The sequence below is a fragment of the Kryptolebias marmoratus genome, linkage group LG22 (genome assembly GCF_001649575.2).
Source record: "Kryptolebias marmoratus isolate JLee-2015 linkage group LG22, ASM164957v2, whole genome shotgun sequence".
Classification (NCBI taxonomy): Eukaryota; Metazoa; Chordata; class Actinopteri; order Cyprinodontiformes; family Rivulidae; genus Kryptolebias; species Kryptolebias marmoratus.
In genome coordinates, this window is record NC_051451.1 from 2,857,188 (window position 1) to 2,879,382 (window position 22,195).

At 36.4% G+C, this 22,195-nt stretch overlaps 1 protein-coding gene across 2 annotated transcripts in view; it reads right to left on the bottom strand.

The window, feature by feature from the left end:
- The window catches only part of LOC108245446 (pro-neuregulin-3, membrane-bound isoform), a 678,932-nt gene that overhangs the window by 10,530 nt on the left and 646,207 nt on the right, over positions 1-22,195 (bottom strand). Inside the window, exons 7-8 of one of the 2 annotated variants that reach the window (XM_017432366.3) lie at positions 11,480-11,598; positions 7,778-7,960 (exon numbers count right to left, since the gene is read on the bottom strand). In XM_017432366.3, coding sequence (XP_017287855.1) covers positions 7,778-7,960; positions 11,480-11,598 — 302 coding nt within the window. The remainder of the gene's footprint in view (positions 1-7,777; positions 7,961-11,479; positions 11,599-22,195) is intronic. The other variant, XM_037973644.1, reaches the window with a different exon arrangement.

Genomic DNA, 22,195 nt, shown 5'->3' on the forward strand with positions numbered 1-22,195 from the left:
AAACGAAATAAACATTTGAAATATATGAGTTTGTATGTAATGTATGAATATAATATACAAGTTTCACTTTTTAAATGGAATTACTGAAATCAATCTACTTTTTCATGATATTCTAATTTTATGACCAGCACCTGTACAAGCAGATGAGAAAAATGAGGAGCAAAAATCCATTGAACATGACTGTGGTGAGGAGAAACACAAGGGCATGAACATCTGAGCAAAATGGCCGAAAGGAATGAACCAATGAGGAATGAATGAAAAGAGACAGAGGGTGAGAGGAAAATGAGTTGCAGCTGGGAACATGACAAGGAACAGGTGAGGTGGTGTGGCTCGCACACCGGAGAATTACATAGCTGAGGGCAGGTGAAAAGAGACTTAAGGAACTTAACTTAATGTAGAATGACGTATAGTCAACATATAGTTGAAACCAGATGTTTACTGTGTAAAAAGACACCACCTTTTTTTCTCACTGATATTAAATCAGACTAAACCTTTCATGTTCGAGGCCAAAGAGGATTCCCCATAATTTTTCTATTTGTTAAATGCCAGAATAACAAGAGAGAAATTTGTTATCACGTTCTTCAAAGTTACACGTTCACATAACCTCATGTGTCCCACTGGTACCTACCTTTTCCGGTAGGTTAATGTCATTATGAGCTTAAATTTGTTGTTGTGTTTGGTGATTTATTGATGTGGTTTGCACTTCAGTGCCATCATATGAATGAGTCTGTCACTGATGCAGGTCCTAAGAATGTCTATGGTTCTTTGAGTGGGGTGGGAGTTACTGTTCATGATTGCTAGCATTTTGTCTCTAACCACCTCTTCAACTTTCAAGCCGACAACAGACTTTGCCTTTTTGATCAATATATTCAGTCTGATGACATCCTCTACTTTGATGCTAACACCCCAGCACCCATCAGAAAAGTTGGGTGACGTGACCTGAGCCTATCCAAGAAATAAAGTTGACGCAGACCCTTTTTGTAGACTGCCTTAGTGTTGATGGACAAGTGCAGTTCATTTTCTAGCTGTACACCAAAGTATTTGTAGGAGGGGACCATTTCAATGTTGGTCCCACCGATGGTCACAGTAGAGGGTGGAGGATTATTTCTGCTGAAGTCTACCACCATCTCTTTTGTTTTTGTCACATTCAGCTTGAGGTGATTTTCTTCACACCATCTCACGAAACAGTTGATCAGGTTTCTATACTCGTCTTCGTGGGCATTCTCTACACACTCAACTATGGCCATGTTATCTGAGAATGTCTGCAGATGACATAACTGTGAAGTTCTGAAAGCCTACTGTGCAGGTAGTGAATAGGAAAGGGGGGAGTACAGCTCTCTGGGAAGCACCAGTGTTGTTAATCAGACTCTCAGACACATAGCTCTTTAGTTTCACAAACTGTGGTCTTTGTGTCAGTTAGCTGTTGAGCCATTTATTCAGTGGAGGATCTATCTGCATGTCTTTCAGTTTGTCTTAAGCAGCCCAAGTTGGATTGTGTAGAAGACACCGGAGAAGTCGAAGAACATAACGCAGACTGCTGTATTGGGTCTGTATAGAAAATAGTATGCTCTCTATAGCAGATAAATAATTGTATAATCTATGCTTAGTTGAGACTGGTATGCAAACTGCAGAGGGTATCTCTAAGACCTTTATAATGTGTGAGGTCAGTGTTATTGGCCTGTAGTCATTTAGAACAGTGCAATTGCTTTTTTGGGCACTGAAACCAGGCAGGAGGTTTTCCATAGCACTGAAACTTGGTTGAACAAATGCTGAAATACTTTAGAAAGTTGACTGGCACAGGACCTCAGCACATGGGGACTGTGCTGGGGTCCTGTGCCAGTCAGCACAGATACCTACTGCACAGGATATATGATCTTTAACAGTGTTCCCCCCCAGTTATGTCTGTTATCTACTTCTTCTTTGCATGAATGTAGGACATGTGCAGCTTAAAACTGAGCTGGGACGACAGGCACCTGGGTGCCTGAAGTGAAGCTTGCCAGTCCAGGTGGTTAAAGCACTGACTCATGACTTACCGGAGTAAAATGGGTCAAAGCACAATGCATTTCACAATGAAGTCATTTCTCCTTGTGCATCATATACAGATCCTTTGCATTTATCCTGGCTGCTCAGCAGGTTTACTGGGTTACCATTAAATAATATGATTTAATTAATGGTCTGCTTGCTAAGCCACAATAATAAAGCTGACAACCATAATTTAATACAGGTGTAACAAGAGATCAAAGTAAACAATGGAGAAAGATGCAGATGTGCACTTGGTATCTGTGTTCTTAAAAGCAGCAGCCTAAGCGTTTCCTTTCAGCTTGTGTCACAGTTCTGCCGACCGCAACACAAAATGACCTTGTTTTTATCACTGCTCAGCAGATTGGAAAAACAGAACCATGAGGAGGAGGAAAGGATGTTAAAAGTGCATTTTTTTTGTCTTTAAAAACATTCAAATTGGCTTTGAAATTTCCCTTCTTGAAATGAAATCCAAAGCTTTGTCTGTGGTGGGTAAGTAAATTTTTTATTTAATGTTTTTTATGAGATTGAGTCAGCACTTGGAGCATTAAAAAGAACCAGAGACATAAAGACTGAGAGCAGGGTGTGTGTGGATAAAACCTCAATGAGTCCCTCATTTTTTAAAGCTGCCCTTACATGTAAAACAGGCAACATATGCATACAAATATTTTTTCATCCTTTTAATTTAAGCACTCTGCAATATTTAATAATGCTGAGAAACAAATCTATATTAACCACACTTCAAAGACCAAATGTACTTTGTGTTTTTCTGGAAAGTTTTTAAAGCAATATTTTATCCTCTGCTGCCATGAAAGGCAGATAACTAATAATAATAATAATAATAAATCCAATTTATACCGCACTTTTCATTAACAAAAATCTCAAAGTGCTAAACACTACGTAAACACCAGGATACAATAAAATTTACTGATATTAAATGAACACTTGGTGTGGTAGTAGCAGAGAGTCACGCCACACACATACTCTGAGTGCTAACAGATTGACATTTTAAACTTTAGCATGCATGGCAGGAGGCGATACGCATTTTTTTGATCGAATGCTAGTTTAATTTATTTTTTAAAGTTTTGCACAAAAACCTCAGTAAATATAAGACTAGCTATTCTTGAAGAAATGGATATCACCAACCGCATTTTGTTCCAGAATTTTAAACTGGTATTGTCTTAATACTTCCACCAAGGAAGGTATTATGTTTTCAGTAGCGTTTTGTTTGTTTATCTGTGACTACTCAAAAAGTTATGAACAGACTAACACGCTACAAGGAACAAGTGCTTAGATTTTGGTGGTGATCCAGATCACGATCTGGATTCAGGAATTTTTTTAAAGGATTTCAAGCAGACAGTTTGTCTGCCTGTTCCCAAGATTACTCAGAATATTATGAACTGATTTCTATTAAGTTTTCAGGAAATGTCAAACATAGTACAAGGAACAAGTGATTAAATTCTGGTGCTGATCAGGTCAAATGTCAAGGTCACAGGTGATCCTGTGCTCTAACTCTGCAACTGTGTAGTGTAGGAATGTCAAACTTCACAGCCCCTGAGAAGCTACGTACCATTAAGGTAATGATAGACAACCTATAAACTCAAAATATCATCAAAATTGGGTTTTACTATCAGAGTCGATTAGGAATGAAACTATTTACTCTATGTTCTTGAGAGCATGGCTAATGAGCTTATTGTCCAGCTAACTAAAACATTGATGCCATAATCACCTGAGTAAGCAACTCCAAAGCTAGGCCTGCATTTTTAAACTTATAGGTCTGGCCATTTTGACATGGTGATATGTAGAGTAGCCGGGTCCCATAAACCAAATTTAACATTAGGGCAGCCATGGAACACCCTTTTCACTCCATCTGGCCAGAGTTGGTGTGAAATTTGGGAAAATGTACACACTTTTCTGGTTATGCAACAGGAGGAAAGCCTCTCCAGCAAAGAGCAACGTAGTATTCCTGGTCTGAAACTGTGTCAATCTAATGACCATTGGTTATTGCAACCACCATCCATCTTTATAGCTAGTCTTTGTTTAACATGTAATGTATGAGGGCCCTGTCTAGGTTGGGTTTCTCTTTAAGCCCCAACAATTTCTGAACTCCCTAATGGCCTTCGGGTCAGTTACTAGGGCTTCTCTACCTCTCTCTCTTTTGAGGGCTTCAGGAGGGTTACGAAACTTGGCCACAAACTATGTAGGTCATATGGACCTTCTGAGGCCCTCGGCAGGCCCTTAAACCGAATATTATTCTACCTAGATCATGCCTCTAAATGCTCACATTTCTTGCTCCAAGGGTCCACTGACATAGAGCTTTACCATATTATCTTACATGCTAGTTAGCTATGCTCTTTAGCTGTGCTCTCAAGATCAGAAATAGTCCCACTTCTCTGATTGACTTTTTCTTCCAGTTGAGAGCAAATGCAACTTCCTCCTTAACCATCTCTGGTTTCAGCTCATAAGTCACCCATAATTACTTTAATGTGCAGCAGCATCTCCTCATTAGCATCCTGCCTATTAGGTAAATGTAGTTCCAAGGTATGGAGTCATGGTCCTCCTCAACAAGCCCTGGTAAATTTGTTTTTAAGTCTGAAGAAATAACATTTATATTCACACTCCCACCAAACACATCCTACCTGATGTGCATTTACCGGAAGCTTTTTTTTTAGATACTTTCAAGCTTGTTCTGTATTCCCCAGAATTTCTGGGTCTTCATAACCTCTCTGATTTTGAAGTGTTTCTGCAACCTCTCCCCTCAATGTGAGAAGCAGTTTATTCTGTATTTTTAAATATGGGATCTTCCTAATTAAAGAAAGGTTAAATAAAAAAAAAAAAAAAAAAAATTACCTTTCAGATCCTTCTAGTGTGTTAAAAACTGTAGGGGAGACAGACTCAAAATGATCCAATGATGTCACACATCATGTTTTAAAGAGTCTACCAGCGCTTCAAAATGGTCAGTTTCAAAGAAAACTAAAAGGCTTATTTCTGAAGACATATTTGTTAAAACACTTTGATTTAAAGGTAATTTAGGAAGATTATATGCTATTTTAGTTATTTTGATTTCTAGATGGTGTCTTTACGGATGCGATTTTTCACTAATCTCATTTACATTAAAAATCAATATTTTTACTTTTCTTGCATTGCCACTTGTGCAAATAACTCACTGGCTCAGAAAGTAATAGAGCTATTGGCTCCATTACTTTCTCAACATTAGAGTTCTGGATGTTGAGTCTCCAAATCAATGCACTATCACTATATTTGTTTGTCAAGAGCAAATTTCACTGAATCACAAAATGATCTTATCATCATCAGGTCTACATACCTACATACCTCTAACATACATGCGCGTTCACACTTGTGGTTGGCTCCTTGTCGTTCTCTGTGGCGACAACCTCTGTGTCTGCCTCTTTTTGTAATTAAAATAGTTGGGACGGCTCCCGGCAAAAATTCTTGGAATAAGAAAGGTTTGTACTTCAGGTGCTCTTCTTAAAAAATGTTCACTGCACAGTCATCCCCCTTTGGGTTGTACTTTTCACGCCAGAGCTTAACTAACCGCATCCATTGAACTTTCTTGTCCTTTGGGAAGCTGGAGAATGAAACACCCGTTGCAATTTCAGGTCAGTTTGCACAATTAATTGCAATTCACTGAAACATTTTTAGACGCTTGTATTCACGCAGTGGTTGAATGGATGGATGCTATTCACTTCTGTGTTTATTAATTTAAAATTTGTGTGAATTTTTTTTAAATGCAAGACTCTCAAAAGAAGAACCTTTTATGACTTTCTTTTGATTCATGTTAGCTTCAAAACACTTTTCTTTTTCATTTCATCTTTAAAAGCTTTCACAGCTTTGTTTGCCAGGAGGCAAATACTGCTAAACTGGAAATCCGCAGCTCCACCTATTTTTACAATCTGGATTTGAGAGGTCCTTTATTTTCCTTATTTTCTCTGGGAAAAAATCAATCAGACTTTGGCTGGTAATGCTGTATCATTTGAAATAACCTGGAATCCCTTTCTGTGCTATGTTAAAGGAACAAGATGTCACATCATTATGAACTAAGCACCACAGTGACATGTTTTGATATGTGCGTACATTTGCATGTATGTAATGTGTATGTAAGTGTATGTGCATTTATAGATCTTCTATTTCCAGAGCTGTCACAATACGGTAGTCAAGGGAAGCAATTGCCTAGGGTCCTGCCTAGCTGAATGTGGCCCTGAGGATGGTACAGGTGTTAATAAAAAAACCTGTGATAGCGGACAGTGTTACAACTGATGAAAACAAACCAGTAAAGTACATTATACAGCCTCACAATTTGATCACCCTGAAAGGCCCCTTTCTAGAGAGGTTCCTCCGTGGCACTACTGAAGTGGTTAAATGCAATGGCATTGAAATGGCCGTCATACTCGCGCTTTCCCCCTAAATGAAAGGCGCCCAATGACAGCCTATTGGCTGTCAGAAAAATGCAGACAGCCACACAATAGCTAGCGGTGAATTTTAAAAAATGAAGCACACCTACTCTTCAGGACTTTCAAAATGGCAATGAAAGAAGGAAGAAAATGAAAAACAAAAATGAGACAGTGGTAAATCAACTCCTCTCAACTGTGAGCCTTAGCACCATGACTTGATAAAAGCCTGAATTTAATGTTAATTTGTGTGCTAATCTTGTTAAAACAAAAAAACTGACAGTTCAGCCATCCACACCTTTCCTGATTATGTTTATGTCCACAAGACATGCTAAATTACATTTACACTGAGCAGCTTCTAGATTTATACTGTGATCTCAGCATAGCACTGCGTTTCCTCCTTACAGTTCCAGTCACTGTTCCATCAGGAGAAAGGAACTTCTCGGCTTTAAAACTGATAAAATCATATCTGAGATCATCCATGTCACAAGAGAGGCTCAGAGGACTGGAACCGATTTCAATCAAACAGAATATCCGCAGGTCTTTAGACATGGAAGCTCTGGAAGCTGCATTTGTCCAAGCTTAAGTTCAGAAACTTCTCTAGAACGGATGTTTGACCAAAATCAAGGTTGTTCACAGTTGTTGAATATTATTGTTTAGGTCTGATTTAGACCTCATTGTTTGTTGTTATTTAATTATTTAGATGTGGACTAGTCCTGATTTACATTTTTTCAGTACATTGGTTCTTGAACAGTTATTTTCTGAAGTGGTAAATAATTAGAAAAGTTTGATAATCACAACAACATATATGTTTTTATTTACATTTTTTTAATATAGTGCTGTAAATGACACATAACATGCATAATAATAATAATAATAATATTTTTTTATTTTTTTTACTTGTTTCTTAGGAGTAGGTGCCATGAGAGAAAGTGTATATTTGTTGTTAATTGTTGAAGTATGTGTTATGAATAACTTCCATCAATAACAACACCCAATTTTAGCACAATATCTGTAAAATTGGCTGATTTATAACCATTTTTTGTGTTTTCAAAGGTCAATTTAGTGTAATGGACATTTTTAATTGGATTAACTCCAAATGTTAATCAGTTGCAGAAGTTATTTTGTTGCAATGATTATTTTGCGAAAGTTTTAATAAAAGCAAAACAACATTTTCCAATTTGACTTCAAATACTTAATGGAAAAATATCATTTAAAGTGAGTTGGCTGTGGCAGCCATCTTGAATCACACACATGCACACACACACACCTTTTTCTTTCAGTGGCTTGTAATAAAGATTGAGACAGAACTCATTTGAATACAATCTTTGCCCTCAGTATTTTCTCACCCTTTTTGTGCTTCTGCCTCCTTCTCAGATGGGTCCACCTCCTGAAGGTGTTGGTAGGCGGGGCCTGAATACTTTGAACCTCCAATGGGGGTTAACCTTCCTCTGGGTATAGGCGGGGTCCTGCGAGGAGCTGACCAATGGGCTGACCTCCTTTTCTGATCAGGGCTGTGAGTCAAGAAGCCACTTTTAAAGAGGAAAGACAATTTTAAAAAAAAGTGTTTATTTATTTATATCACAATAATTCTGAATGTTTGTTTGCTCTTTTGACTTAATTCGAGCTTTTAAAATATGTCTCTGAGCCAATTTTATTTTATTCTCAGTGTTTATAGATTTAGTTATCTTTTTAAAGTCTGTAACAAAGATTTACGTGAAATGAAAAATATGAGTCACTTTCACAGAAACAGGCAGCTTCTCCCTTTGTAAGCTGTAAAAATGTCAGCCTTTTTTTCACACCTGTCTGTTAAAACACCCTACGTTGTCACCGCAGTGATAAATCCAGCACCAAGAACTGGTAATGACACTGTAGCTTCAGAGTAAAAGTTGGATTCATTTAGAAGAGAACACAGATCCAGCTTGAAGATTGACTCAGCGCTGAGTCAGCATCCACATTTGTTTTTCTGATTTTATTTCTCTGTACTTTTCTTGGGCTACGAACTACTTCTGCCAACTATTTTAGCCAGTCATATATCACTACATTCAACTCTTTAGGGAGATGGATGATACGACTTTTGGTTTTTGTAACATTTAAACTTTTTAAAAATATTTGACTATATTTACTTTACAGTATTTTTCCCATAGAAATACACCAAGATCCCTTTAATTACTTCAAGAACATTATTTTCCTTGAAATCTGCTCTAATTTTGTCTTCTTATGCTACTTTAGTTTTTAGCTACTAATCTGCTACTTTTAGACAGACAAACAGACAGACTGACTTACTTTAATTTTTCCATGCTAGGAAATTCTTTTTTCAGCAACAGACAAAAATGCAATCATCCATTCATCCGTCTATTATCTGTCGCTTATTACAGAGTCGGGTCATGAGTTGGTTCAGCTCTTTCTTCACCACAATGGACCAATACAGGGTACACAATTGTGATGGCCGTCTTGAATTGGGTTGGTTCTAAAAATTAATCACTTATAGGTGTATATCCAGTTATTATTTCCTAAAGGTTTCATTAAAATCCATCCAGTGGCTTATGAGATATTTTGCTAACAGACAGACACATACACACCCTGACGTGGATAATAAAAAAATAAATAAAAATACCCTTAGGAAACTGATAAGCTATTCACATCAAAATTCTACTTTAGCTTCAACGTTTTCAAAGAGATTTCTAGAAAAAACATGTATCAAAGTTCAGAAATGTTATTAATTAAAATTTTAGATCATTAAAATGATCAAAAACAAAACATTTTATTTATTGAACTCAGATGAACCAGTTGCACTGCAGTATGCCATTAAAATACACATCAGAGCCAGAATATATGAGAACATGTGGACTTTACTATTTTACTGTCGTAGAACATTCCCTCTTCATGCTGCTATTATATTTTGACTTTAGCTTTAATTTTTGCACAAAACACCACTTCAGACCTTCATTCATATTTAAATCTGGTGTTTTGAAGGCTGGATTTGCTTCCAAAATGGGCTTCTTAGCCCTAACAACAGAAAGCTTACAGTCAGGCTCTTAACACCGCTGGCTGAGTTTTTCATTTCTGACTATAAATGAGATATTTTCCACAACAGACAAAAATAATGTTGCTCATATTTTGTGGCTGTTCTCAGCTGTAAATTCCCAACACTCTGTGGTGCAGACAATAGTGTGTCTTTGCAAAAGATAATGTCACTGCAGGCAAATAAATCCTGATTGTCCACTGCAGATGGGATTTGCTGTATTTTAAGAGCAGCCGACTGCCAGCAAGTAATGGCAAAATCAACAATATTACACAGAGTTGTTGTGAAATCAGGGGAAATGTAGAAAAGCCATTTAGCAGTAGTTTATTCAAAATTTAAACAAGTGTTTGGAAAGAGAGCTGTTTGAATGGATTTGGTTCCTGGTTTGTCTTGAAAACAATGGCTGTTAAGTTGCAGCTGCTTGCTGAACAATTTCAGAAAGAAAGAAATGAGTTTGCTAACAGTCTGGTCTGTAAATGTCCCTAATTTAATTGAAGTGAAACAGAAAAATACCCTCTAAAAGCAAACTAAAAAAACATTTTATTTTACATTATTATTTGTTTTTAAAACAGCAAATTTACAGACATATTTTACATGTCTTGCTTGCACAATTAGGTATGGACCAGTCACATCCACTGAGTCTGTATTAAGCTAAGACAAAAACTAAAGCAGGAACTAAATATGACCCAGTAAACAAAGTTATAATTACTACAAATGTCAAAAGAGTTAAACTACTCTGAAACGTTATAAAGATTGTGAAGTTGTTCCTTATGCCCTGAGAGCATCAACAATTTCCAGGTTACTTGTTGGTGCTATAACTATTTATTTTCCTTTTAAAAATCAAAACTAGGAGATTGGATTTACTTTATTAATCAGTCACATTGTAAACCAAGGTAAAGGCTTTGCTCTGTGTTGATTTGATGACTAATATGATGTACATAATAACACCAGACTCAGAACAAGAGGCCAATCAACATGATAGCCTTGACAATAAAGTTTGTTTCAAAATGTAGAAATGTGCTTAGTGTTAAAAAAAAAAAAAACCTTACCAAAAAATTGTGTCTGAACATAGCTAAGAACATTTTGACATTATTATAACCAAGAAAAACAAACGTAAACATACCTAAAAAAGAAAGATTGTGTTGTAGTGTAACTGAGACATATTGTCCCTAAACAAAACCAAGGAAGATTGTACCTAAAGCTAACCATGAAAGATTTTACCTAAACATAATTGAACATATCCAAAGTAAAGGGATGTGAAAGTAAATAAATTAAAAAAGGTCTCCGTCTAGTTCACTTGTTTAAAATTTTCATCCCCCACCCCCCAAAAAACCCTGTTAGCACGTTGAGTAGATTTATGTTGATTTTAACATTTTCATCTAATAAGACAAGCAGTGTGGAGAACAAACTTGCAAGTAGAAAAGTGATACTACTGGAGTCCTCAGCATGTTAAAAGGAGATATGACACAGCTCTGTTGTCTCATTTCAGCAGAAGTTTGGAAAGAAAACTTTTATAACAGAATGTAGGCAGATAGTTTAAATGTAGGAACTTGACTTGCAGGAACTTCCTCCCTCCTTATGGCTGTTCATATAGTAACCAAGAATTGAGCTTTAACACAAGATCCAAATTCTGTCAAAAACAGACACTTGCATGTGATGGTTTTGGTCACACTGAAGACAAAGACAGCAGTGTGAGCCAAAGCTTTTTATCACCTACATGTCTGTGCAGGCTCATTCCCATTTTATCTCTGTTCCATCTCTGCCGCATGGACGGTTATAGATATGCTTGTTAACGTGTTTATAGCTTTAATTGTAATTACTATGATTCTTCTGAAATCTGCAATTAGCTTTGGCTGCACTGTAATGTGTATAATTCAATTTCCCTCTAACTGAGTTCATGCTGATTGCAGGAAGGTATGCAGAAGTTGCCCATTGTTGGTATAATCTGCATTTCTTCCTGCAGGGAAGAAAGACCCATTTGTGCAAAAAAATGACACAAATATCCGTGTGCAGTTAGGTGCCATACCTGTGCAGTTTACATGCTGTGCCTCTGGAGCTGCTGGATGGAGTGGTAGTGATGCTGCAACGTGCAAAGTTGGACTCACAAACACTTCCCCGGCAAGATGTGGAGGGGCGTTTACAGTACTTTGGACACAAACAGGAAAAAAAGAAGGCATTGTGACATAAAATAATTAAAATGCAATATCACAAAAGAACATTTATTTTTTTCTTATGCAGCCACTTTTTTTTCTTGTGCAGGAGACATGATTGCAGTCAATCTTTTCTTTCTTTAGTGCCTGAACCCAAAAGTGTGAGAGCTTAAATTTGACTCTAAAAGGAGCTATTTAGAGCCAGTTTAAAAGTCATTATTGCCTGAAGGCAAAGGCAGAGCAATAATGTTCTTGCTAAATGTGTATGTCTTTGTTAGACTGTACCATTAGCAAAATATCTCATGAACCACTGGATGGATTTTTTTTCCACTTTCAGAAAAAAATCTTTGAAGGCATGTCTACAACTGATTATCTTTTGTAGTCAACCCAATTCGAGAACTTAACAAATGCATAAATGACTATAACTCAGCCAATTTGACAGACATTGACTTAAAATTGAATGTGATAGCTGAGATTAATCCCTACCTTACACTCGGAATGTGAACTAATTGTATGAGATCTGTGTTCAAAACTACAAGTAACATTTGGAATCAACTCTATCTGTTTGATAGCAATATATCTTATGAATAACTGAATGGATCTACATCTGGCAGAGAGCAATCATTGGGTACACATTTGGACAAAACTTGTGGTCAGTAGGCTGTGGTGGCCATTCAAGATGGCCTTAGAAACACAAAAATGGCTACAACCTTACAGATATTAAGGTAAAATTTGTTGTGGTTATAGTTAACATTCATCCATTAGTTCATGACATATTTTGCTAACAAACACTTACATGCACACACATAGACATGGGCAAAAAGGAAAGAGCATTCCTTTAAGGAATGCATATCGCCCAGGGCCTGCTGCCTTGAATGCCATAGTGTTAAACCCATTGTTGTGTGATCTGCTACAGCTCAGAGAAAATGTTGGGCATGAGCCTCAGCTACTACCATACCAAACTGTAGCTCAATATCTATTAAATTATTTCACTTATAGACATGTGTTTGTGTTTGCCAAGGTCAGTTTATTGTGGTGACCATCTTGTTTTAGCTTAACTTCAAAAGTTAATCAGTTGTAGATCTACTTCTAATGCTTATTTTCTGATAATTTCAGATAATAGATAGTAAAATAAATTATCATCTGTAAGTCAGAAAACAGTAAAGTTAATTTATTGTTGTCACAGATTGTGTTTTTATTTGAATGAAAGTGAATATTAACATCAGATATTCATTCAGTCATTTGATTGATGTACATGTTTACCTTTTTTCTGTGAATGGCACAAGTTTCTTTAATGAACTTGTTGTTACCTTTTCAAGTCATTACAAATTGTACTGGGGAGAAATATTTTTATACTGTAGCTTTAATAATGTTTTGGCATTTAAAACAATATTTTTTGCTCATGAGAGAGGAATTATGTATCTTTGATTAACTGTATTCCACTCTTACTGGCAGTCAACTGAGCAGGACACCTGGCTGGCTTCTGAGCAGATTTCTTCATTGCATGTCCATCAATTTGTTGAAAAGTTCTTTTTATATTACTGCTGTATGCCTTTCACTTTATTTCTTTAAATCCCCCTGAATCTTTCTCATCCTTATTGATTTTTTTTGGTCTCCTCTCCTTCTAACTTTTATCCCTGAAGCCCTTCTGACACGATATCTGTATTAGCTTCACTGTGTTCCAATGTAGGCCCAAGGTCCTTTCTTTTATCTCTCAATATGTCTGTATGTGAATCTGGGGACACAATAATGTAAAGACATGAAAACTTTATTTTATTTTTTTTTAATTCTGAACCTCAGAATAAATTTGACCAGACATCTGCTACCAGATCTGCTCCTCAAACAAATTCTGAAAACTCAGAAATTGCTTTTGGTTTTCTGCTTTTATCAGCAAAACCTGGTTTGGATCTTAATTCACTACTTTTGTGGCTTGGTCTACAAGGTAGGAGCAACTTTCTCCCTTCTTTGCTACAATCTCATCAGCAACTTCCAGGATTTATGGAAGCAAGACATCGGTTTTTGTGCCAGTTTTTTCAGCAAATAACTTTTTTGTCTAGGACTTCTCTTCAGCTACAGAATAGACATCAAGTTATTTTTATGGTGAATACACAGACTTGTTTGGACTTACAGTAAGGTTGGGTTGCTGTTACGTGTTAAAAAGGATGAGTAACATAAGCACTCTGCTGTCCGCCAATATTATTGTTGTTGATCCACTCCTGCATGTCCAATAATGCAGCTATTGACTGCAGCCGTCTGTGGTGCGCATGTGTAATTTCACATGTTGTTGCTTCCTTTTAAATGCAAATGAAGGAGGGAGGGGTTAAAAGTTCCTCTCTGAGACCTGGGTTCAAAAAGTTCCAATGTCATATAATCCGTCCACTGTTGTCATGTAAACAAACGATCAAACTGCAACATAAATGTAACTTTGTGCTTCAAAGACAGTCTGCTACTTGTGACCATTTCACTGTAATGTTTCGTGAAAATGCCTACTGACACAAACCATGGGAAGTTTTTCAGCAGGATACCCACCTTATTAGCATCAGGCATCTCATGGTAACTTGGCCAGTTAGATGTATGAGGGAGTAGTGTGAACTCTGATTGTCTGTGTATATTTGTGTGTCTGTGACGAACACATGATTTACTGGATGAAGTTTAAAGAAACTTACAGAAAATAATCATTGAGTGTACATCTAGGACTGAATAACTTTTGGAATCAACCCTGTTCAAGATGACTGCCAAAACCAAATGGCCGTTTAAAAACACAAAAAAACGCTATAACATAGTCATTTTTACAGATGTTGATTCAATTAAATTTTCATAACAAAAGTCATATCAGGGCACTGTACAAAAACATTTACATACATTATAAAAAGCCAATTAGCAAATGTTATCTGTCTAAGGAAGCCAGCAGATTGCGTTAAATCTTCACTTCGTCGCAGTCTCCCATCCTGAGCAGCAGAAGCAGGCTCAGGATGAGCGACCATCTGCTTCGACCGGTTGGGGTTTGAGAGGACAGGAAAGAGATACAGACAAACGCAGCTGGATATGTGAACCATTTATATAGGTCCACAAAAGGTTTCTCATAGCATTTTCTGCATATTTATTTTAACTTCAGCCAGAAATTGTAGTTTGAATGTAAGTGCTTCATACTTCCGTTTGATTAATTTTCATAAATAGATTTAGTTGTGACTCAGTCTAAAATTGTGACCTGTCCTGGCAAAATGAGTCATAATGTGCACAGGAAGCAGTGCAGGGAAAGTGAAAATATTGATTTCTGTCAATATTTAGATTTTTAAAAAAGCATATTCATAAAGACACCATCTAGCAATCCAACTAAACAGTAGATAATCTTCCTAATCTACCTTTAAGTCAAACTTTTCTAAGAAGTCTTCAGAAATATGTCTTCCGAATGGATTTGCAGGAGGTCAAAACTTGCTGCCCTTGGACAAATACACTTGTACACTTGATTGGTAAAGATCTGAGTGACTGCCCAAAACATGCCCTTATGACCAGCTCAAAACTGCATGCTTGGCACAAAATCAACTTAGTCTTGTTTTTGCTCTAAGTTACTCTTGTCTTGCACACTTTAAGTTTGTATCTCTTAGTTAGTTTTGTCTTCATTTTCAATCTTTTGCAACTCGCTACGTTGTTTGTAAATATTAAAGTTTTAGCCATACTGTCCAGTCTAACTAGATCATTAAGTCAGGCTTAGTCAGTTAGAATAGAAAACTGTCAGAACCTTCTTAGCTAGTTTCAACACTTGGGAAAGCACCTGTCCTATGCCAAACCGGATAGAAGACACCAAACCACCTGACATGTAGACAAACCAAATAACTATTGTCCAGACTCTGAACATTAGGATCTCCCCTGACTTAATCATCTGGGGAGCAACTAACAGCATACTGCCAAACCAGAGCAGAAGAGCAGAAGAAGAAGGCTTCTGCTTCATCTACAGCCAAGCCAAGAAGTGCCAAACCTCTGATTTTTGGCCGATCCATTCCTGCCTGGTATCACTATTAGGAGCTGAACTCATCTCCTGACAGGGTGACTCTCTTTTATTCAGATGGTGATCTTTCTTGTGACCCAAAAGTTAGAATTAAGTTTGGTCTAGTAATTTCGCTGATAATTTCTCCTCCAAACCTCTGGTCTGCCTTTTCAAAAACGGGAACCAACACCGCTGTCTGCCACTCTGCAGGTGATGTCCCCATCCTCCATGTGACATTGAAGAGACATGTCAACCATGACAGCCCCACAACGTCCAGAGCCTTCAGCATCTCAGGGCAAACTTTGTCCACCCATGGCACCCTGCCTCTGACACCTGCTGCCATGAGATACAAAAACATATTCAGCTTTTATGTAGAAACATGCTTCATTCATATTATACAAGTCCTCCAGTGTTTTTTCTTCAACAAAGTTGGCATGAGTACTTTTATGACTCAACTAAAGTATTACAGAGGACATGCTGGCCCTTCTTAAATGTAGAGTTTGTATTGAAGGACAATAAACATCTTAAAAGAGAACCTGCAAGGTTTTGCTTCAATAAAACATGATCATGAACAAATAAAAAAAAAGACAAACTCCACTGATGGCAGCCAAAACAAAGTTATGGAACAAAAGGGCACAGTGCACTTCACATAATATGAAGGATCTAAATGCAATACTAAAAAGGAGGAGGCAAGCAAATATTACAAACTGAAAGATCTTTTTCTTAATGATATCAAACCCAAACATCCTATATAACCAATAAAACCTGACTGAAGTACAGCTCAACACAAAACTAAGTGTGCAGAAGGGATGATCAGTAACAGATTAAAAGATAAGGGTAACTTGAAGGAATGCATATCATCCACTGCGTTTCATGCCAGAGTTTTAGATCAAGGCTTCATCCACATGGGAAAGATTTTTGTGAATACGTAAAAGTTTTTTATTGTTTAAACCTTGCATACACATGACAATGGTGTTTTGGGAGCTCCTGAATGGTATTTTTCCAAAATAGGTTCAGGTTCTTGTTTTCTTGTGGATAGCCGAAACGCAACCTTTTGAAAACCATGTCATGATGTAACCTAACCTACAACTCCATGTGTGACAGACACATCAAAAAGGAACAAGAATAATAACAGATTACATGCTTGTGTTTGTTCTGCAGATTATAGTTTTTCAGCTACAGCAAAACTGCCAAATGATGCATTAGTTCAATAAACAGACAAGATAAACAATAACATTGCTTTGAATAGAGCAGAGCAAAGACATTTTGATATTGCACTGAACAATTTATGGCCAAAATGGTTAATATCACTCTGTTAAACTGTTAACACTCAAAACAAAGGTTCAAGAAATAATTAGAATATTCATCAATTATATATTTGTATATATTGTAAGAAATGGGAATATTTTTAAAAGTTTGAAACTTGCATGTAAAGAATGTACCCTGATTTGCTTTGAACAATGTGAGGAAAACCCTTCCCTCTCGATGTCCCTTGCTGGATCTTATCCCTGAAAAGCACCCCATATGTCCATGTATTTGGACTGACATGACTCTCAGTCAACACTCTCGGTCCTGCTGTATGTGCCATGTTCAAAAGTATATAATTAAAAACAACAAAAGACTGTGTTGGAAAGAGAAAAGAAAATGTTCCAGTGTGGCAATGCCTCAGATCTTCTGTTGAAAAATGACAGTGCTGCATCAATTTCTGTCAAAACTTTAAATAACATTATGCACAGTCTCATGTAATACTGTGAGATGCATTAGTGCTCAGACTATGTGTTGGGATGCCTCTCAGCTACTACTAAGTTTTCAAATTCTAGCTAAATGTGTCAAATTGACAAATGTATAGCCATTTTTTTCTTGGCTAATGTTGATTAGCTGTGGTGGCCACCTTGAATTGAATTAACTCCAAAAGGTAATGAGCTGTAGATGTACAACCAATGACTACTTTCTGAAAGTTTCATTAAATCTATCCATTGGTTCACAAGATATTTTGCACACAGACAAAAAAACACGCACACAAGCAAAAACTTGATCAGTGTTTTCCCTTTAGCCTTCACCTGCTTTTGTTATTGGGCCTACAATATTAGGTCACATAAGGAACAGATCTAAACTTTCATTTCCCTTTTGTCAAAATTAAACAATAACATAATAAAATGTAGAAAAAACATTGAATAATTTGCAGTGAAGCTATTTAAAATTAAATGCCTTTAGCTTTTAGTTTACTAATTGCTCTATTAGTCTCACATCTTGAACAACAAATTACTGTTTATTGACTTTACAAAATGGATTTTTGAGGAAAAGCAAGGTTGATCCTTCATGCATAAATGTTGCTTTTGAACCTTGTTTTATTAATTTGTTTATTTATTTCCTGCAAAACAGTCTTTGAGGAACTTGCATGCAAATGAATTGCATTTGTTTGTTTTGTGCCTCTGCAGCCTGAGTCACATTGATTTTTGTCTGCAGGCAATCAGTTACCTCAGTTTCAGAACACAGAGCACCGAGCGCAGGGTCAATGGTGATTCAGAAGCATAAACAGAAGACATGTTCACAACAGGGTGAATTTCTTCGGGTTGTTAGTAATCCTGGTTTGACTTTCCACAACTGAAGTTTGGATTTTCAGTTTTATATTTGCTTTAAGACCACCTCGTCAGATCCACACACACAGATCATTCAGGTCATAAAAAAGCACCTACAGCATGTCTCTGCATTGACTTTTAATAAAAATTAGTACTGCAGGGCCCTGTGTTGGAAGGATTTGATTAAGCAATGAAGAAAAGAGCAGCTTTTCGTTATCATTCAGGTTTTACTACCCGATCATGAATTCTTTAGTTGTTTCAATGAATTCATCTGCCAATGCTCCACCACCAAAGGCAAGAGCTGATAATGTATGTACATGTGTGTTCATTTGTCAGTAATATTTGCAAAAGATCTCATGAACTAGTGGATAGATTGTAATAATGAAATTTAAGATGGCCACCATAGCAAATTGACCTTAGCTAACACAAAAATGGGTGGAACTCAGTCAGTTTTACAAATACCGAGTTAAAGTTGGGTGGGGTTATGGCTAAGAGTCATCCTCAACAATTCTTCAAGTGCTATCATATTTTGCAAAATCTTACAATATCACATGAGATTGGACATAGTCATTTACGATTTTGACCAAAATGGCTACAGCTTCATCATTTCTCACTATAAGATTATCCTAGTTTAAAACTTTGACATGGAAGGTGGTGAGCAATATGCACTTGTTCAAGGAATGCTAGGTCTTTAATTAAATCTGTCTGTAACATACATAAGACTGTATTAAACCTTAGATTTGCTGTTTAGCTATAAACTACTAATGTCAGTGTGGGTGAATATAGAATGATAAACTGATATTGATGCCAGCATCTCTGTACAAATCAGAAAAATCATCTTTAGTTCAGAAAATCTGGTAGTGTTAAAAAATACAACACTGCCCGAGGCATATAGTGCGTGACGGTCCCTATTTATCTGAATAATACACACATCACACACACATGCACATATTTTCATTAATAAAAGCCATTACCTGCAGTCTTTGCACCAAAAAACTGTTTACACAGAGCATGAACTCTCTGTCAAATTGATAATTACTGTTGCTGAACGTATCCACTCACATTATTTTTATTTGAGCTAGAAAGTTTCTTTTATTCTGCATTTATACTGATGTCCTTTAAAAAGTGTCAGTGTGGCTGGATGATTCATACTGATGGATTCCAGTGCTTTTTTCCTCAGGCAATTTTTCTAAAGCCTGAATCTGTTTTAAACAAAATGGATACTGAACCACAAGTATCAGCAGCAGTGGTCCTTTTTCCATCCATCTTTGAGCTGTTAGGCACGGCTCATTATTTGTGTGAAACATGGTAATACAATACACAAGTGTGCAAATAAAGCAGTTTTACAATAATTAACTTGGACATGTCTTTGGTTATGGCTGACAGAGGTGATTAAAAAATTAATTGACTTAGAACATTTGAACCTTAATAAACACCTCAGTTTCTGTAGTTTTTAGTCATATTTTTGTGTCACTAATGTAATTTCCCCCTGATAAAACTTAATCTGTTCATTTTATTACAAGCTGGAGGATAAGCAACGTCTAGCTGAAAGCTTCTGCATTGATTAGCAGATTGGATTATCAGTGATGTAAGAGCATGAGAGAGAAACAGATAGTGTACATGATCAATTACATAGTAGATTCAAAAAGATGCCTCAACATTCCCTGAAATTAGTCAAATTAGAAACATTAAATTTGAAGGGCAGCTAAGTTTTAAAAATGCTAGATAATCTATTAGCAGAAATGTCATCTGTTGTGGTTATTGTAAATGAATTATAGAGTCGGTTGGTAAAAATGACAAACGTGATATCACACCGGGTGCCATTACAAGAAGTGCTTCACTCTCTACCAGTCTCATGCTAGCTACAGTTTTGCTAATTTTACATACTGTTTAGTTAATGTTGTATTTAATATATGCTTTGATACTTTAACCACAGTTTTACTAATATTAGCATCTACTTTGGCTGCTTTTAGTTACAGTTTTGTTCATTTTAACTATAGTTTTCCATCTTTAAGAGCCAGTTTTGCTAAAATTAGCTTTTACATCTGTTTAGCTACAGTTAAGCAAATTTTAGGATTTTTTTTTGATAATGTTTGCTATTGTTTTTCTTATTTTAACATCTGCTTTGTGGCTTTAACAACTATCCAGCTGATTTTAGCTTGTGTCCTGCTCATTTCAGCCTGTTTACTGATCTTTTTTTTTAAATTTAAGCTTCTGTTTTGCTTAGCAAACAAAAACAGCAGTAACATTCTAAACATATTGAGCTAAATTTTAAGTTGTGTAGAATTTTTGTTTAAAACCTCTATCTCTCTCTCTTTTAAGGATGTCAGGCAGGTAAAAGAAAACTAGTTTTAAATGTTATTTATCGGTTTTGCTGTGTTAAGTTGAAAGGCACAAAAATAACTATTGCTGAGTTTTAGGTGTAGTTTGAAACTGAAATAAAATGTGTTACATACATTTCTAGAGTCATTGTCACATGCAGGAATACTTTTGCAAAACATATTTTCAAAAACAATAGAACATAATTATATATATATATATATATATACACACACTAATAATGTCTACTTTTCGTTTTGCACACACATTCAGTGCAATATTTTATTGCTAAATTCATGGAAATAATCAGATTTTTGCTTTATGCCATGTAGAGTTGATAAAATAGTTTGTCCTTAATGGATCCCTCAGCTAGAGGGTAATGTGAGGAGGCATTTTGATGTTTCATCCTTACACACACCAGATTTCTTTCACAATACTTTCACACCCTGCTTGGGTTTACTCGGTGCTCTAACTCAAACATCTGACACTCTGCAGCTGAAACTCAGGCGCAGAGCCTCAGGCAAGAATGTCCCTTTGCTTTAAATTTTGTCTGGTGAGCATTAAAATTGACAGTCCACGCTCTAGCTCCTTTCAGGCATTTTTAAATTCAATGACCTGTTGATTTATGTGACGTTTTAAACCATTTTAAAAACAGTCTTGTTGTCACCTTTTTGGTTTCTAGGGACTACAACTGATTATGTGACAGATTTAAAAAAAGAACTTCTCCAGATCTTGTTAATTACAAAATGATTTTGTGTGTACCATCTCTAAATTTAGGAAACTAATTAAAGACTGTTGTTATTTTAAAGTTTGTTGTAAATGGTCAGTTTAAAAACTTAAAAACTTAATACTGATGTGTTCTGCAAAAAAATTTTATGTAACAGTTTTTGCCTCCCCCAAAAGAAAGTAACAAAAAGACAGAACAAAAGCCTTTTATATGCTATCAGATCTCCCCCCATTTTCACTGGACAATCTATTTTTTGCTATGTTCTAATATTTGGGTATTTTAGATCGCTGTATGGTGAGTTGATTAGGGCTGTTGCCTTACAGCAAGAAGGTTGCAGGTTCAACTCCTGACTGGGGCCTTTCTGCCTGGAGTTTTTATGTTCTCCCTGTGCATGTGTAAAATATTTATATTAGTGAAGTAAAATGAGGTTTTTTTATATAGCACTTTTCAGCAACAAGGCGATCCAAAGCGCTTTACAACAGAAACAAAAACAGAATCCAATGCAGCAGGTACCTAATGAAACACATCAATCATGTATATTAAATAAATTCCTACTCAAAAGTGGAACTAGAGCAGTATTATTAGCAAATTCAACAAAGCAGGACATTCTTCTATTAGTTTGGATCAGGGGTGGAAATTAGCACTCGCCACCGGCCAAATGTGGGTAAATATTTGAAGTGGATTTGATCAACACACACGCCACTGTAGCTGGTTGGCAATTTGAACAGGAAAGGTGGTTTTTGTCCTCTTGACATATAGGGGGCAGCAATGTGCTCGAGTTGCTGCTAAATGCAAGAAGGAGAAAAGTTTAGCAGACACTCTTTACCAGTTGGTGGCGGTATTGATTCCTTCAGTTGTTTACCAACCACCAATAAAAATCAAGAAGAAGAAGAAGAAACACTTTGAGGAGTAGCATTAGCAATGTGGTGGAACATTTCGGGAGTTAAGCGGGTGGCAGACAACAAAAATGTTTTTCAAGAGT